Consider the following 16,112-nt stretch of genomic DNA (forward strand, 5'->3'; position numbering starts at 1 on the left):
GAGACATGTCCTTGATTATGTTGGTGGCTACGTCCACAACTCTGCAATCTCTTAGAATAGAATAGAATAGAATAGAATAGAATAGAATACGTTTATTGTCATTGCACAATACTGTGCAACGAAATTCCATTGCATCTCCTTCGGTTTAAAAAGAACAAACACAACAGCCATTGACTCACATATACACATATCAGTAAAAAAAATAATAAATAGGTATTAAAAATATTTTAAAAGAATATTGCACATTATCTTGCACCCCGAATTATATTGTGCTTCCCCAGTGTTCTCTGTTAGAATTAAGTTCTTTTATCGCACATGGGTAGAAACTATTTTTTAGTCTACCGGTGCGAGCCTTCAGAGACCCGAATCGCCTCCCAGAGGGTAGCAGAGTGAAAAGGTGATTGGCAGGGTGGGATGTGTCCTGCTTGATGTTTGTGGCCCGGCGCAAGCATCGGGCCCTTGTATATGTCATCCAGGGAGGGCAGTTGAGCGTTTGTGATGCTCTGTGCAGTTTTTATAACTCTCTGCACCGCCCTTCTCTCAGCCACAGTGCAGTTAGCAAATGACACCAGGATGCCATAGGAGAGGATACTTTCCACGGCGCACCGGTAGAAGGACAGCAGCAGCGGCTGTGAAACATTTGCTCTCCGCAGAGACCTCAGGAAATACAGCCGCTGCTGTGACTTCTTCACGAGAGTGACGGTGTTCATTGTCCATTTGAGGTCCTGGGAGATGTATATTCCCAGGAACTTAAAGTCAGTGACTCTCTCCGCCATGTCTCCTTTGATGTAGAGAGGAGCAGGTTCCTCTCTCCTGCTCCTGAAGTCAATAACCAGTTCTTTTGTTTTTGTTGGGTTGAGTACCAGGTTATTTTTAGTACACCAGACAGTCAGTTTTTGGACTTCATCTCTGTAGGCAGACTCGTCGTTGTTATTTATCAGCCCCACCACAGTCGTGTCATCCGCAAACTTGATGATCCGGTTTGTGCTGTGTGTTGGTGTGCAGTCATAGGTGTATATTGTATATAAGATGGGACTCAGCACACAACCTTGTGGCGCTCCTGTGCTGAGCGTCAGGACTGGGGAGTGATTGGACCCCATCCTGACAGTCTGTGGGCGGTCTGTTAAAAAGTCCTTGATCCATCTGCATGTGTTGGCATTAACACCCAGATCAGACAGTTTGTCCAGCATTCTGCTGGGGATGATGGTATTAAATGCAGAACTAAAATCTACAAACAACATCCTCACATATGAGCCAGGGCGCTCCAGCTGTGACAGTGCAGGATGTAGAGCTATGTTGATGGCATCCTCTGTTGACCTATTAGCTCTATATGCAAACTGATGCTGATCCAGGGTGGGTGGGAGTGAGGATTTAATGTGGGCCAGGACCAGCCTCTCAAAGCACTTCATCACAGTTGAAGTGAGAGCAACAGGTCTGTAATCGTTCAAGCTGGTGATAGATGTTTTTTTGGGAACAGGCACGATGGTAGCAGTCTTGAAGCATTTAGGGACAGTGCATGTTGACAGAGAGAGGTTAAAGATGTCACTAAAAACCTCCGCTAACTGGTCTGCACAGTCCCGCAGTACTCTCCCTGGGATGCCATCTGGACCAGCAGCCTTCCTGGGGTTGCTCTCCTGACATCCTCTGTGCTCACAGTGAGTGCCAGGTCGTCGGTGCTGGATGTGGCTGCAGGTGCCGGCTCCGCCTCATTCAGCTCAAAACGGGCGAAAAAAGTGGTTACGCTCCTCAGCTAGCGAGCTGCTACTGCTGCTGATGGTCGCCCCCCCCGTTGCCCTTGTAGTTGGTAAGTTGCTGAATACCCTGCCAGACACGCCGAGAGTCCCTCTCGTTAAAGTGCCCCTCTAGCCTTCTTCCATAGGCTGCCTTTGCCTCTTTGATGGGTCTCTTTAGTTTGGTTCTGGCAGTGCTGTACAGTTCATCATTGCCAGATCTAAAGGCTGAGTTGCGTTCCCTCAGCAACTTCCTGACATCCCTGGTCATCCATGGTTTGCTGTTTGGATGACACCTGACCTCTCTGTCGACAGTGACGTTATTGATGCAGTTCTGTATGTAGAACATGACTGGATATGTAGTCTGATATGTCCTGGTTTGCAAGAAGATCCCACTGGGTGCGCTCAAAGTAGTCCTGATGTTGGGCGGCAGCGCCCTCAGGCCAAGTCTTTATGTTTCTTACACTGGGCTTAGTTTTCATGATGAGAGGTCTGTATGCTGGGGTGAGAAAGAGGGATAGATGGTCAGACTGGCCGAGGTGAGGGAGGGGGGAGGCTTTGTATCCATCCTTGATGTTGCTCTATACATGATCCAATGTGTCTTGACCTCTCGGTCTTGGATGGAGCTGTACTTGAACCAGGCTGTGATGTGTCCCGATAAAATGCTTTCTATGGCTCATCTGTAGTTGTTTGGGACATGCCTAACTTCTAAGGAAGTAGAGTGTTGGTGTGCTTTATTGGCTATAGTTTTGATGTGGCTGGTCCAGGGTAAATTGCTGCGTAACTTAAACTTCATGTTCCTAGGAATTTGTAGCTTTTGACCACCTCTATTTCGACACCATCAATGTATACCAGGGTATGTGCGCTGCTTTGCTTCCTGAAGTCAATCACAATCTCCTTTGTATTGCTGACATTTTGAGGGAGAGGTTGGTGTCTAAGCACCAGGTTACGAGGTTCTCAATATGTAGATGAAAATACCAAAATTGATTGTTCATCTCTAATTATTCCTGAACTGTGGGGATAGTTGTGAGTTAGCTGCATTGGTGAGCCTAGAACCATATAAAGGCATGATCTGTAAATGTTCATCCCTAAATGACATTAGCAATTTCCCACTTTTTAACGATACCACTTTTTAAGAAAGTCGGGAGAGAAAAGAGGGAATTATAGACTAGTTAACCTGACATCAGTGGTGGGGAAGATGCTGGAGTCAATCAAAACAGATGAAACAGCAGCACATTTGGATAGCAGTAACAAGATCGGTCTGAGTCAGTGGATGTAGTGTACCTGGACTTTCAAAAAGCATTTGATATGGTCCCATAGGAGATTAGTGGGCAAAATTAGGGCACATGGTATTGAGGGTAGAGTGCTGACATGGATAGAAAATGGTTGGCTGACAGGAAACAAAGAGTAGGGATTAACGTGTCCCTTTCAGAAAGGCATGCAGTGACTAGTGGGGTACCGCAAGGTTCGGTGCTGGGACTGCAGCTATTTACAATATATATTGATGATTTTGATGAAGGGATTACGTAACATTAGCAAATTTGCAGGTGACACAAAGCTGGGTGGCAGTGTGAACTGTGAGAATGTTATGAGAATGCAGGGTGATTTGGACAGGTTGGGTGAGTGGGCAGATGCATGGCAGATGCAGTTTAATGTGGATAAATGTGAGGTTATCCACTTCGGCAGCAAAAACAGGAAGGCAGATTATTATCTAAATGGTGTCAAGTTGGGAAAAGGGGAAGTACAATGGGATCTGGGGGTCCTTGTTCATCAGTCAATTAAAGTAAGCATGCAGGTATAGCAGGCAGTGAAGAAAGCGAATGGCATGTTGGCCTTCATAACAAGAGGGGTTGAGTATAGGAGCAAAGATATCCTTCTGCAGTTGTACAGGGCCCTAGTGAGACCATACCTGGAGTATTGTGTGCAGTTTTGGTCTCCAAATTTGTGGAAGGACATCTTGCTATTGAGGGAGTGCAGCGTAGGTTTACAAGGTTAATTCCCGGGATGGTGGGACTGTCATATGCTGAATAAATGGAGCGGCAGGGCTTGCATACTCCGGAATTTAGAAGGATGAGAGGGGATGTTATTGAAACATATAAGATTATTAAGGGTGTGGAGACGCTAGAGACAGGAAACATGTTTCCGGTGTCGGGGGAGTCCAGATCCAGGGGCCACAACTTGAATAAAGGGTAAGCCATAAAGAACGGAGATGAGGAAACACTTTTTCACACAGAGTCTGTGGAATTCTCTGCCTCAGAGGGAGGTGGAGGCTGGTTCTCTGGATACTTTCAAGAGAGAGCTAGATAGGGCTATTAAAGATAGCGGAGTCAGGGGAAATGGGGACAAGGCAGGAACGGGGTACAGATTGTGGATGATCAGCCATGATCACATTGAATGGCGGTGCTGGCTCGAAGGGCCGAATGGCCTACTCCTGCACCTATTGTCTATTATCTATTATCTATTATAGTGAACCAGATGGATTTATGACATTTTGATATGTTTATACTTACCATGACTAAGACTTGCTGTAAGTTCACATGTACTTAATTACAGCATTTTTAATTAATTTACTCGGTTGCCATGTTAGGATTCAAATTTTTGCCTCTTGGGAAATAGTCTTGACTTCTGGATGATGGTTCAGTAACATAAACACAATGCGTACCACATTCAAATGGGAATGGGATCAAGGGTGCAGGAAGGGTGGGCACATAGTAAAGTTGTTCAAAATAGATGGGAAAAACGAAATCATCACAAAATCTGGCTGGATCGAATCAAGTGTTGTAACCTCTTTCTCTTCAGCCGGAATGGCAGCATTTGATAGAGTATCAAAGCTGGTGCACTTGGAGAAGGCTGATGGTCAATACAAAAGGGAGGAAAAGAAAAGGCAAAAAATATCTGCACAGATAGATTTCGATCTCAGAAGTGAAGGAATCTAAGTATTGTGAGAGTCCAAAGGTGATTAATCAGTTACCCCCAAACATAATCCAGCCATATTTGGCTGAAGAGAAACACATTTGTTATCGTCCTGCCAAATTCTGTGATAAATTCATCATTTATAGGAACAGTATTAGGCCCATCAAGTCTACTATGCCGTTCAATTATGACTGATCTATCTTTCCCTCTCAATCCCATTCTCCTGCTGTTCTCTCCATAACTCCTGACACCTGTACTAATCAAGAATCTATTAATCACCACTTTAAAAATATCAATTCTTAGCCTCCACGCCCTTCTGTGGCAATGGATTCCACAGATTTTACCACCGTCCTATTAAAGAAATGCCTCATCGCCATTCTAAAGATACGTCCTTTTATTCTGAGGCTATGTCCTCTAGTCCTAGACTCTCCCACTAGTGGAAACATCCTCTCCACATTCATTCTATCCAGCCCTTTCACTATTCTGTATGTTTCAATGACTCCCATCACCCTTCTTAACACCATCTAGTAGAGCCTTAAAACGCTCATCATATGTTAACCCTGGGATCATTCTCCTAAATCTCCTCTGGACATGTCAGCTGTTTGTAGTCCATTGATCTGAAAATAAAAGATTGGGTTTATATCAAATTAAATAACAACAAATATGGCAGAGGATGGGTAATTGCCAAGGCTTCTTCAAGGGTCTCCACCTGGTCATGGAAACTTAGAAAATAGGTGCAGGAGTAGGCCATTTGGCCCTTCGAGCCTGCACCGCCATTCAATATGATCATGGCTGATCATCCAACTCAGTATCCTGTACCTGCCTTCTCCATACCCCCTGATCCCTTTAGCCACAAGGGCCACATCTAACTCCCTCTTAAATATAGCCAATGAACTGGCCTCAACTACCTTCTGTGGCAGAGAATTCCACAGATTCACCACTCTCTGTGTGAAAAAAGTTGTTCTCATCTCGGTCCTAAAAGACTTCCCCCTTATGGTGGAGAAGCTTGCATGTGCCTAAGATCCTGAGAGCCAGGCTTCTGGTAGGGTCACCCATTGCGGGCAGGTTGAGGGGAAGTTCCTGGCAAAGTGTGGCCTAAGAAAAAAGCCTTGATGGTGAAACAGTGGACGATGGTGGCTGGCCAGGAGGTGGAATGCAACACCGGCTGAGAAAGTGGAAGAAGGCTGCAGCAGGGAGATGCTATCTTCCTTGTGAGGTCTATGCCATTGGATCATGGGTCTATTTCTGTCAAGACTCGTGCACCAGTCTCCCCATGTTAAAAGATGTCACGCACAGGCCCCCACCTGGAGGGTCATACCACAGACCTGAAGAAGTGTTCCGACCCGAAACGTCACCCATCCTTTTTCTCCAAAGGTGGACTCGACTTTGGGTGATCACCAATGATGATGAGTTTCCACAGATTATCACATTGAAACCAGAGAGGGAACAATTATTCAAGTCCACAATAGAAGGATTTTATTTTAAGTTCAAGTGTAAAAGGAGTAGGATTGGTGGTAGGAGTGGATTGGAAAGAGATGTGCTGACAAAAGAACTGAGTGGTAATTAAAACTCTGGGACTGATAGGTCACCAGGGATGTAGATAATAGTAAGGGTTGTGGAAATAATTTGAAGGGAGATGTTATTGAGGAGAGGAAGTGCAAATGAAATTAATAAAGAACGAGGAAGCGATCATTGCAAACGTTAATTAGAGCCTTGGGAGGATGATAAACAAGAAGAGATTTTCAAATAGCAGGTGAAAGTAGCATAAACACATGGTATTAAAGTGGGAGCAAATACAATCAAAAGTACACCTTTAATTGTAATTTGTCTAATTATGTTTACACAAAAAAGTCTTGTGTTTATATAGTGCCTTTCATGACTGAAAAATATTTCAATGTACGTCGTAAGTGTATTCACCATTGTATTATATGAGTATTTAATTTTAGTCAATCGTTCATTTCACATGAGTGATTTTAATAAGGTAAGCGCAAACAAAATTACATTTAATTATGGATGAGAAAGTAATATTTTCACTTGGATATTTCATTTTTTATGTTATATTTTCATTCGTCAGACTTTTGATTTGTTTTTTTTTTCCTTTACAATCTTAGTTTTCTGAACTTGTCAAAGTTTAAAAAAGTAATCCTAGTCGGCATAAATGTTTTTGTAATGTGATGGACGCATAAAATGGAAACCAACGACAGTCTATGGATCTGATGCGCTACAATGCTGAGAACTATCTTCTGCACAATGTATCTTCCCCTTTGCTCTATCTACTGTACTTGAGTTTGACCTGATTGTATTCATGTATAGTATATCTGATCTGTTTGAATAGCATGCAAAACAAAGCTTTTCACTGTACCTTGCTACACGTCACCCATCCTTTTTCTCCAGCGATGCTGCCTCACTTGCCATTACTTCAGCACTTTGTGTCTATCTTCGATTTAAACCAGCAACTGCAGCTCCTTCTATGCGTAAACTTAGACCTCTCGTACAATGAATCATATGTTCAGAAAAATTGTTTAACATGCCGTAATGGATGACTTGCTACATCACTAATGTTTAAGAAGGAACTGCAGATGCTGGAAAAATCGAAGGTAGACAAAAATGCTGGAGAAACTCAGCGGGTGAGGCAGCATCTATGGAGCGAAGGAAGCATCTATAGACTGAAATATGAGGTGCTGCTCCACCAATTTGCGGTGGGACTCACTCTGGCCACGGAGGAGGCCCAAGACAGAAAGGTTGGATTCGGAATGGGAGGGGGAGTTGAAATGCTGAGCTACCGGTAGATCAGGTTGGTTATTGCGAACTGAATGGAGGACGATAACGCCGTCTTCTGCTCGGATTCAGGGTCGGTCCGCAGATTGATGAGCATCTGCGACCAGTTTGAGTCGGCCACGGGAGCCAGGGTGAACCGCAGGAAGAGCGAGGCCATGCTCTTTGGCAACTGGCCTGACCGATCTTCCGTCCCCTTCTCCATCAAGCCTGACTTCTTGAAGGTGCTGGGGATCTGGTTCGGGGGGGCTGAGGCGTGTGACATGAATTGGCTGGAGCGGATAGCCAAGGTGGTGAAGAAACTGGAGCTGTGGAAGCAACGGTCCTTCTATAACGGGGAGAAATTTGGTGTGAGGTGCTCTCGAGGCTGCTGTACTTGGCGCAAGCGTGGCCTGTCCATCCCTCCTACGCCACAGGGATCACCCGGGCTGTCTTCCAATTCATCTGGGGGACGAGGATGGACTAGGTGCGATGGGCCTCAATGCACAAGTCAGCAGACAACGGGGGTAAAAGCGTGCCCAACGTTGCACTCACCCTGATGGCCACCTGGGCACGTGGGCACCAAGTGTCACTACCTGCTGAGGTTCTACCTGTCCCCGGTGTTGCGAAGGATGGGCCTAGCGCAGATGCCCATGCAATGTGCCAGTTAGCTGGCCATCTGTCGTTGGAAATGACTCCATGGATCCTGTGGCGTGGTTTCCAGAGCAACTGCCCAGCTTGTCTGGCAAAATGCCTCATCGCCAGAACTCACCAACAAGCACCAAGACCTGGCTTGGCTGGCGGTGAGGGGAGCCCTCCCAGTCAGATCCTTCCTACTCCGTCGGAACCTCACTACCAGCGCACGCTGCCCTCGGGACGGCTGCTATGGAGAGGAGACGGTTGCTCACCTCTTTGCAGAGTGTGGATTCGCAAAGAGTGTCTGGAGAGGTCTACAAGGGTCCCTGTCACGGTTTATTCCGAACAGCTCCGTCACAGAGGACTCTGTGATTTACAGACTGTTAATCATCTAAATGCTAAAAGGTCATCAACTCGGTAAAAGACGCTCTTTGGTCTGCCCGAGCGTTGTTCACCACCCAGCGGAGCGAGACGTCCATCGGGGAATGTTGCCGACTGGCCCGCTGCAGACTGAAGGAGTACATGCTGAGAGATGCACTGAAGCTCGGTGCAGCCAACGCCAAGGCTCAGAGGGGGAGGACCACAGTCTAGGGGGTCCTTCCGCTGCTGGACTTGGGGGGCAGGGTGTGGTGGAGACGCCCCTCAAAATAAGGGGAGGGATTCCACGCCAGTGGGCCACATGAGTGGCAAGGATGTGGGGTAAAATTGTGATTTGGGGAAACTGTATTGTGTGTGTGTATATAGCCTCTGAAAATGTTGGATGGAGTTTTGTAAGGATTATGTATTGTATATAGACTTTCTTCGAGAAATAAATATTTTGAAATTTGAAAAAAAAGAACTGAGCGGAGGTGTTGGGCGAAGTGATCGCCAAGCCTACGCTTAGTCTCACCAATGTAGAGCAGCTGGCACTTAGAGCAGCGAATGCAATAGATGAGGTTGGAGAAGGTGCAGGTGAACCTCTGCCGCACCTGGAAAGACTGTTTAGGTCTTTGGATGGAGTCAAGGGGGGAGGTAAAGCGACACGTGCACCTAACGCCACCATGCTAAACAATCACTTTCCAGGCAGTTCAATAGACAATAGGTGCAGGAGGAGGCAATTCTGCCCTTCGAGCCAGCATCACCATTCACTGTGATCATGGGTGATAATCCACAATCAGTACCCTGTTCCTCTTTCTCCCCACATCCCTTGACATATCTTTAAGAGCTCTAGCTAACTCTCTCTTGAAAGCATCCAGAGAATTGGCCTCCACTGCCTTCTGAGGCAGTGGAGGGCAATAGATTAAAAAAAATAACTTTTCACATCAGGGGCTCCCATTGCAATTCCCTCCCTGAGTAGGCGTGTATGTGCACACCCACTTTATGCATGTTTAAGTGATTTCGCTCATTGCATTGTCACGCAGCCTCCCGCCGAGGTTCATTGGTGAATTTGCCGATCAATCGCCCTTTCTCCAAGCTTCTCCTGCACTCGGGGAGTCGCCTGCGAGCTAGAGCCGGAGCCAGCTTGGCAGTGAATGGTTAACGGCGCGGGCGCGGGCTCCGGATTGCCTGCGGCATCGCCATTACTGTGGCCCCGCGGTCGGAGCAGCGACAGCAGAGAGAGAGACAGAGACAGAGAGAGGAGGTGTCACGGCCACCGCACTCAGCCTGACACACACGGGGAATGTTCGCCGTTGCTGGAATGACCGGAAGGTAAAACAAAAATCACGACCAAGGGAGAAAAAAAGAGTGCACTTTTCATTGTACTTGTACGGGCTTTTGAAGTTGTCTTCATTTTAAATGTGTGTCAGCGCCACCAGGGCTGCAGCCAAGGCGGCGGCAACAGCTCGATGGCTCAAATTATTGCTTTCTCCTTGTAGGTTTAGTTTTTGTTCAATTCATGCAAAAGAAGATGGAGACGAGGCAAACTGCTCCAGTATTAAATTGCTCGCTCTTCACCCGGCGATCGAAGATTCATTAAAATTTCAGTCAATGTGCTAACCCCAAAGTTTTGAGATTAACACGAGTTACTTAGTCGAGAGTCACCACACCCTAAAGTGCCAGAATAGACATGTTAACATCTTTTTAAAAAGTTACATTGTATCAAAATGTATAACCTGCGGCCTAAGATAATGCCTCCCTCGCGTACAATGAACATTGCTGAGGGATTTATGGTGATTTTTTTTTTGCTAAGAAAAAACAATATCCCCAAGTGCACATTTGAAGTAAATTCAATAACGGGCTGAGGAAGCAGACTGGAAATAAGGAGAAAAAAAATTACACATTGGAGCCAGAAACTTACTCATCACGATGTGTAATCACTGCGAAGGCAGAAGTGGAAAAACTCTGACTATAAGTAATATCAGTTTTTATTTCTGGCAAAAAAATTAGGATGTGATCTATTTTGATTTTTTAGATTCACTTCCTAATCATTTGCTGAGTAGCTTTAAAATGAAGTTAGCCAAATTGTAGAAGTGACTGTGGAGGAAAATGTTTCTATGAACTTGTACGAGACATTTTCATTATGATTACATTGGGTGAATTTCAGTGTTAATAATTTAAAACTAAATTATTATTTTTTTACAAAATTTGTTTTTGTTTGAAATTCAGTTTCACTGAATGCTGCCTTTTTAAAATAGTAAAACATTTTGGAGTACCTCTTTGGCTTCTGACATAGAATGTGGCTATTTTGGAGAATCGCGTCCATGTTGGCTCACAGTGCAATCACATTCCTCACTAAATTTCTCTGTAAACTATTTTTTCCCAGATTCCTGTCAACTTTTCCCATCTTCTGCCATTTGTTTGCATAGTAGCCAGTTAGCTGACCAACCCACAATGTCTGGGAGTTGTAGGGGGAAATCTCATGTGGTCACAGCGAGATTTTGCAAACTCCACACAGACATCACTGGGTGTCAGGATTGAACCAGTTGTTTGGAGCTGTGAAGCTGCAATCTACTAGTTGTGCTGCTAAGTAATGCAGGAGATGTTGCTGCAGGGGGAAAAAATCCAGGCATGTCTACTTACTAGAATGCTCCTGATCCAAAATGTCATCTGTCCATTCCCTCCATAGACGCTGCCTGACCCCGGTTCAATTTCTGTTTCACCCGCTGAGTTACTCAAGCAGCCTGTGTTTTGTTCGAAAATAGAAGGCAGTTTGTGAACAACACAAGGTTACAGAAGTAAAGAAGAAATGAATGATTCCAGATTCATTGTATGGTTGAAGTTCTTCATCAGTCAGATCATTAAGTATAGAAGTTGGGAAGTCATGGTGCAGTTCTATAAGACGTTGGTGAGGCTGTATTTAGAGTATTGTGTTCAGTTTTGGGCAGCATGTTATGGGAAAGATGTTGTCAAGTTGGAAAGGGTGCAGAGAGGATTTACGAGGATGTTGCCAGGACTCGAGGGCCTGGGTTATCGGGAGAGGTGGAGCAGGCTAGGACTCTATTCCTTAGAGCGCAGGAGGACGAGGGGTGACCTTATAGAAGTTTACAAAATCTTGAGAGGAATAGATTGGGTAGACGCAGAACAAAGTATGGGAATCGAGAACCAGAGGACAAAGGTTTAAGGTGAGAGGGGAAATATTTAATAGTATCCTGAGGGGTAACCTTTTCACACAAAGGGTGGTGGGTGTATGGAATGACCTGCCTGAGGGTAGTTGAGGAAGGTGCTATTGTGATGTTTGAGAAACGTTTAGACGGTTACATGGATAGGACAGGTTTAGAGGAATATGGGCCAAACATGGGACTAGTGTAGGTGGGACATGTTGGCCGGGCGGGTAAGTTGGGCTGAAGGGCCTCTTTCCATGCTGTAAGACTCTATGGCTTGTAAGTGAAAAGGAATTTGAAATCATTTTACAATTGTAAAATAAAAACTGGTGAACGGGAAGATAATATAGGACTGTGAGCCGGTTTTATATGTTGAATAAGCTATGTCACTCACATGCCCAACACTGGCTCCTTGACCAGATGCTCTATCTGGATGGTCACAGGAAGAGATTACCAGATGGACAGAGGAATGGATTTGAAGATGTGCTTGGATAAGTCCAGCATCTTTACTGACGACTCAAAGTGGGGAAGAGATTGGTAGTGGGAACACTGAGTCTGTGAGTGAAGATTACAGCAAAGCCCTGTGACTGTATCTGAAGAAGTGTACCTCCTGTCCATCCTACATTAGTCTCTGGTCCCCTCAGAATTCAGAAACTTGGCGTGAAGCAAGTCATCCTTTCTCCTGAGCGACTGCCCAAGTAGGATATGTGGACAGGATCTAATGAAATATTGGACTTGAGCAGCGGGTTTTTGGATAAACGTCAGCTTGTGAAGGGTGAAAGATGGTGGCTGACCAGAACAATCAGAACAATAACTGAGGCTGAGGTGATACAGGGAATGGTGATATTATAGAGGTGGACGTAAGCAGTATTTGTGATGGAGAGTGAAAGGCCTTGAGCGATCAGGAAATGATCAATTAAATTTCAATAGTCCTTATAGAAATAAAATATGCAATGAGGCCAAATGTGATTTAAAAAGCCAAAAGAAGGGTCCGGAACTGAAAATTTCTTAAGGGATGTTGTCTGACCCGCTGAGTTACTCCAGCAATTTGTGCAAATCTGTGGCTAAATGGCTAGGTCAGAGCTTGGGTATCCTGCTGTGAGTAATTCACCTCCAGACTCTCAGAGTCGTCTTAGTAAACTAAGGCACAGACACAAAGTGTCAGACACAATGAGCTAATTCACTATAACGCTGAAACTGAACTGGAGACGGGGAAACTGATTAATGGAATAATTCAGTAATTATTCACAGCAACCTGAAAACAAAAAGCTGTTGGAGGGAAAATGGGCGGCACAGGGGTAAAGTTGCTGCCTTACAGGGCCAGAGACCTGGGTTCAATCCTGACTACAGGTGCTGTTTGTATGTTCTCCCTGTAACCTGCCTGGATTTTCTCTGGGAGCACCGGTTTCCTCCCACATTCCAAAAAAGTACAAGTTTGTAGTTTAATTGGCTTGGTAAAATTATAAGTTGTTTGTAGGATAGTGTTAGTGTGAGGGGATCGCTGGTCAACATGGACTCGGTTGGCCAAATCTTCTGGTGGTGATACTTGTGTCAAGCCTAGACCTGCCCTCATTCACTATGTGCTTTCAACAAGGGTAATAGTTGCAATGGAATACTAACAGTTATACCTCTATTGGCATTCTTGGCATGGTTTGCCAATTCAACACAATCCATTTAAAGCAAAGGTCCTGGCAATCATTGTAATTGGTATAAATTGCAGATGCTTCATGTCTGGGGAACATGGATTAGGTGACGTTTTGGTACAAGACCCTTCTTCATACTGATAGTGTGAGGGGGTGGGGGGGAGAAAGAAAATGGAAGAATTGAATGGTGAGGGTGGTTTTTGATAGGCAGATGGTTATACAAAGGCCAGAAATGAAAAGGCAGAAGGTGTCGGACAAAAAGAATGAAGAGTTGTGAATTCTGAAGCTAGAGGAAGGAATGTAGGTGAGAGGGGGGAGCGAGAGAGATGCGATTCCAAGATGGATACAGAGATGGGGGGGTGGGCCGTGAATGGGGGAAAGAAGGGTTGGCTGTGGGTTGTGGGGGAAGAAGGGATGATGGGGGGGGGGGGCTTTTACACTGGGTAATTCAGTAGGCCTTGGTGGACTGCGCACAAGTGTTCGCCAAAACAATTGCTGACCCTATGCTTGGTCTCGCCGATGTATAGGAGGTCACATCGGGAACCCAGAATACAATAGATGAGATTAGAGGAGATGCCCCTGACCATTTGTCCTCCATGAAAGGACCACTGGGGTCCCTGGATGGAGGTGAGGGAGGGGGTATAGGGACAAGTGTTAGGTGGTATAGGAACAGGTAACAACAGAGTTGCTGCCAAGTTTTTAGGGTGAAAAAGGATGCTCTTAAGTATTTTAATTTTTTTGTAATCTTATTGAAGATATAACTTTTTATCCATTCTTAAAATGATTTAAGGAGGGCCACACTGAGCCTTCTATTTTCTGGATTTTAAGTGAACAATAAACTATTTGTTAGCAGGAACATTTCCAACATTCCAAGTTGATAGCTGAATGGTGGCCATTATTATGGTCCCCCAATCACACGTTTGGGATTTAGGTTCTTTCAATGTGATTGTTGGTGAGCCTTTTTGAGAAGCATTATATCATGGTATTTGTTAATGCAGAATGTAGCAATCGTGGTTTTGTTGGGCTTTTAAGCTTGCCGAACCTTTTCGCAACAGGGACGTGCGTTTGGGATTATTGCAAGTTCGTAATTACATGTCGAACGTGCCTTTTACACTGGGTAATTTTTGTGATCCTACAGTTCACTTCTGCAGAAACATACATTGTATCCATGCCATGTGACATGTTCATTTGTACCTGTATGTCAAAACACGTTAATATATTTTACCTCAAAACAATGTTATACTTTTCAAATTACTTAAGTTGTGGCGATCTCTTCTTGGATATTGATTTATGGATGTAGTTAAAAGATTCATCAAACAAAGCATGCTACAATGTTATTTATCTATTGAGAGATCCTATGAAAGTGATAATTTGTTTATGTAATCAAGGAAAGTATGCAGTTGCTAAAGAATGAGAACAGTAAAAGGATTGTTAGATAGGGTATGAGAACCTTGATAGATCTCAAACTTGTTTTATGTACTAATTCTATTTCTCCAGTTGTTTGTTGAAGGAATTAGAAACCATCCTGTCTCAGTGCATAAAGAAGCTTGATGACTTGGGTTAAAAGATCAGTAATAAAGCTCTCAAATGTGAGAATTTGAAATTTATCAGCAATAGAAGTCATGGAGTCATTTAACAACATTACAACTACATGCAAACAGCTACAGCTGGAGTAATCATCTAGCAGAGTGCTGCATCAGGCAGAGCTTCTGTCTCTCAGCACCAGAGACCCGGGTTCAATCCTGACCTCTGGTGCTGTCTGTGTGGAGTTTGCACATTTTTCCTGTGACCGCATGGGTGTCCTCTGGATGCTGCAATTTCCTCCAACATCCCGAAGATGTGCGGGTTTGTAGGTTAATTGGTCTCTAATTGTACCCCTAATATGTAGGGAGTGCATGCGATAGTGCAATAACATAGAACTACTATGATGGCTGATCAGTGGTCAGAGTGGACTTGGTGGTTGAAGGGCCTATATGCACATTGTATCTCTAAACTAAACATCCCATTAAAATGTTATTATCAGATGTAAACTGAAAAGTTATTGTACACTAATTAAATATGACACAAAAGGAAATATCCTACCTGGCAAAGAGTCCTACCTAGCACACCCCCTCCCCGGGCACTTTCCGTTGCAACCGCAAGAAATGCAACACCTGCCCCTTCACCTCCCCCCTCGACTCCATTCAAGGACCCAAGCAGTCGTTCCAGGTGCGACAAAGGTTCACCCGTATCTCCTCCAACCTCATCTACTGCATCCGCTGCCCTAGATGTCAGCTGATTTACATCGGGGAGACTAAGCGGAGGTTGGACGATCGTTTCACCGATCACCTCCGCTCAGTCCGCAATAACCAACCTGACCTCCCGGTGGCTCAGCACTTCAACTCCCCCTCCCATTCCCAATCCGACCTCTCTGTCCTGGGTCTCCTCCATTGCCAGAGTGAGCAACAGCGGAAATTGGAGGAACAGCACCTCATATTCCGCCTGGGGACCTTGCGTCCGGATGGCATTAACATTGAATTCTCCCAATTTTGCTAGCCCTTGCTGTCTCCTCCTCTTCCTTAACCCTCTAGCTGTCTCCTCCCACCCTCCCATCCGCCCGCCCTCGGGCTCCTCCTCCTCCCCTTTTTCCTTCCTTCTCCCCCCACCCCCCATCAGTCTGAAGAAGGGTTTCGGCCCGAAACGTCGCCTATTTCCTTCGCTCCATAGATGCTGCTGCACCCGCTGAGTTTCTCCAGCAATTTTGTGTGGCAAAGAGTCTGGTTTTCCTTGAGGAATCTGTATCTGAAATTTGGCGTATAAATGCACTGAGATATTGTGTATGTGTAAAAAGCAGCTGGTGAAGTTTTTCATAAAATGCTAAAAGAAGCAAAGGTGTCGGATAAAATGTAAAAACATGGAAACAATTAGTTGGGTCT

General features: G+C 44.9%; 1 protein-coding gene across 2 annotated transcripts in view; it reads left to right on the plus strand.

Annotated features, from left to right (window-relative positions):
* The first annotated feature begins 9,399 nt into the window (after window positions 1-9,399).
* The window catches only part of lims1 (LIM zinc finger domain containing 1), a 118,778-nt gene continuing 112,065 nt past the window's right edge, over window positions 9,400-16,112 (plus strand). The window contains exon 1 of one of the 2 annotated variants that reach the window (XM_033022636.1): window positions 9,400-9,722. In XM_033022636.1, the coding sequence (XP_032878527.1) occupies window positions 9,694-9,722 (29 nt within the window). In that variant the 5' untranslated portion in view covers window positions 9,400-9,693. The remainder of the gene's footprint in view (window positions 9,723-16,112) is intronic. The other variant, XM_033022637.1, reaches the window with a different exon arrangement.

Source organism: Amblyraja radiata, chromosome 6 (assembly GCF_010909765.2).
Source record: "Amblyraja radiata isolate CabotCenter1 chromosome 6, sAmbRad1.1.pri, whole genome shotgun sequence".
Taxonomy (NCBI): Eukaryota; Metazoa; Chordata; class Chondrichthyes; order Rajiformes; family Rajidae; genus Amblyraja; species Amblyraja radiata.